Here is a 3,050-nt window from a genome sequence, read left to right as displayed (position 1 = left end):
TATACAGCGTTTATAAAATGTTATGATTATAAATATTAAAACATAATATTTATAATCATAACAATATTAAATTGGTCGGAATATTTTTTTTTATTTATATGAAGGTATAACAAACAGCAAATGCTCAAAGTATTTTACTATAGATCTTATATAATATATATTTATACACATATATAAATATATAGTGTAGGAAATATATTAAAAACGTAGAAATTGACTAATATTATTAACATTTTTAGATATTTTTTTTTTTTTTTTTTTTTTGCGGTATTTTATTAAATGTAGTTACCTATCTATTATTGTAGAACGGTGGTCGGCCGACAGGGTCAAAGAAGCGCGCTATCACAAGGTGAACGAAAGAAAGAAAAATTGAGAAGGAGAGTGATAGTTGATGTTACTAAACGAATTACAAAAAGTGAATGTTTTGCCCGCATCCAAGTTGTCCGTTTCCCAGGTGTATAAGAAGCGTCGTTAACTTTAGCTCATCATCAGTTAGCCGTTCTACCGTGAGTGAACAACTATCAGTTTATTCTAGTGGTGCATTTGTGTTTAGCTTGTGTTCAAAATATCCAGCATGATGAAAACACACTTTGTAGTGAGTACAACACCTTATAGATTTACAAACGTTAAATTCTTTAAGAGTTAATTTTAAAATTAAAAAAACTTAGATTTTTTTCCATCGTTACAAACATTATTAGACGCTTCGTTTAAAACATAAAAAATTTACAATTTTTACACTTACTTTTTTTTCTATCAAGTAACATTAATAATAATGAAATAAAAACATTAACATTTTTCAAAAACCAAACTTCACTATAACTATAATAATGCGTTTATCGGCATGAGTTCGATCTTTAAGAGTATCTTTAAAATGTAAAATATCGAGTCTGACTTTTTCAAGTATCAGGCAAATTTAATGTTTGAAGATTTATTATTGGTTGGTATAAGTATCTAACTGACGATTATTACGTGTTATTACAGGTGTTGGCGTCGCTCGCGACATTGGCACTGGCCAGACCCGAAGCTGGATACTCTTACAGCTCACCATCCTCATCAGGTGGCTACTCTGGAAGCACCGGCCTGAGCTTCTTGGGCGGCGGTGGCGGCGGTGGTTACTCAGGCGGTGGCTCCAGCGGTTACGCTAGCGGTAGCTCCGGCTACGCCAGCGGTAGCTCCGGTTACTCCAGCGGCCCGGTCAGCACCGGTTACTCCAGCGGCCCGGTCAGCACTGGTTACTCCAGCGGCCCAGTCAGCTCTGGTTACTCCAGCGGCCCAGTCAGCTCTGGTGGATACTCTGGCGGTGGACACTCCAGCGGTGGTTCCGGATACTCCAGCGGTGGTTCCGGATACTCCAGCGGTGGTTCTGGATACTCCAGCGGTGGTTCTGGATTCTCCAGCGGTGGTTCCGGATACTCCAGCGGTGGCGCTAGCTCCGGATACTCATCGGGCTACAACTACGCCCCGGCCGCCCCAGTCGTCCAGAAACACATCTACGTGCACGTTCCACCCCCAGAACAAGAATACGTCGCACCCCAACAAATCCAACAGGTCGCCCCACCCCAGAAACACTACAAAATCATCTTCATCAAGGCCCCAACCCCACCAACCCCAACCGCCCCGATCATACCACAAGTACAACAAGACTCCGAGAAGACCTTGATCTACGTTTTGGTCAAGAAACCCGAAGACCAACCACAAATCTCCATCCCGACACCGGCACCAACCACGCCATCCAAACCGGAAGTATACTTCATCAAATACAAGACCCAAAAGGAAGCCGGCGGTTACGCTTCCAGCTCCGGCGGTTCCAGCTACAGCGGACCCACATCGGCTGGTGGCTACAGCGGTGACTCAGTCGGACATTCCGGCATCTCATCCCTGTCCTCCAGCGGCCCAGGCTCCAGCTACTCTAGCCCGTCAGCGAGTTACGGATCCCCGAGCGCCAGCCCATCGGCCAGTTACGGTGCCCCAAGTTCCAGCGGATCTTACTAGGGTGCTCAATACGAACGTGATTTTATAATATATTGTCATCCTTGCGTACACGCTTCGCGCCGACGGCCGCGGGAAACCGTTGATTGTTACTTTTCCACGGTCGGTGAATATTTCAAGAAGCGTGGCCACCCTCCACTCACAATGCTCCCCAAAACATCCCCATCCCCATCCCTCCTTAATACTACACCCCTAGCCTCAATTCCGGTGCTCCTCCCTCCCAAAAATGCGATTGTAACATATTATACAATATCCATGTAAACTATTTTATTTGTGTTTTATATTTTTTATTTTTTTTTTAACGAAAATCGCGATTTTATATTATATTTTTATTATTTTTTTATTAGTCTCAAGCTCAATTTCTAAACGCGTATATGTAATATAATACGCTATCGTAATTTTACTAGCTGACTTATATTAGAACACATAATAATTATAATAATATTGTTGTCATGATTTATATTAATACGAAATATACAATTCAATTTTTTTATAATTTTTATACTTATCTTTTATTCGTTTCTATTTCCGTTATCTACGCTTTTGTCGGTACTGTTGAGGGTTTCTAGCGCGGAAAATCTCAATAATATAAAAACTGACATAATTAAGTGCCTGTGATCAACAGTGGGTACTATGAGAAACGCCGATGCACATTGTTCTTTGAACGTACCGCAATAGCTGCAGCCGTTTGCCGATGGTATCGTAATTTGCATATTTTCTTTCGCTACCTTGTCACAGTCCTATAAAGTATATAGATAGATGCAGCGGCGTCGCAGTTTACGCATATATATATATATATATACATAGGTACAATTGTAGCTTGTAATAGGTCTGCCGATTAGATCGGCCGGAAGACGAATCCTTCGAATTCCAGCCCACCGATTTAACCCGAAGACTTTCGCCTACCACGCGAATTATGTATTTTTTTTTTTTTTTTTTAATTATTAATACGGCTGCAGTGAGTGATGGTCGGACCGTGGCGGCGATTCGAGCAATGGGAAACGCGAAATAATAATAATAATAATAATTTATACTATATAATATTATAGTCGCAGCGTTCG

At 41.1% G+C, this 3,050-nt stretch overlaps 1 protein-coding gene across 1 annotated transcript; it reads left to right on the top strand.

The window, feature by feature from the left end:
* The first annotated feature begins 436 nt into the window (after positions 1 to 436).
* Positions 437 to 2,485, top strand: LOC132929371 (serine, glycine and glutamine-rich protein). The gene is made up of 2 exons (XM_060994687.1): positions 437 to 595; positions 982 to 2,485. Exons 1-2 carry the CDS (start codon positions 575 to 577, stop codon positions 1,990 to 1,992), a joined length of 1,032 nt encoding a protein of 343 aa, XP_060850670.1. The 5' UTR covers positions 437 to 574; the 3' UTR covers positions 1,993 to 2,485.
* Positions 2,486 to 3,050: the final 565 nt, after the last annotated feature.

Source organism: Rhopalosiphum padi, chromosome 4, assembly GCF_020882245.1.
Source record: "Rhopalosiphum padi isolate XX-2018 chromosome 4, ASM2088224v1, whole genome shotgun sequence".
In the NCBI taxonomy this organism is placed as follows: Eukaryota; Metazoa; Arthropoda; class Insecta; order Hemiptera; family Aphididae; genus Rhopalosiphum; species Rhopalosiphum padi.
The sequence above is the reverse complement of the archived record's forward strand: the minus strand, read 5'-3'. Positions and strand labels throughout refer to the sequence as shown.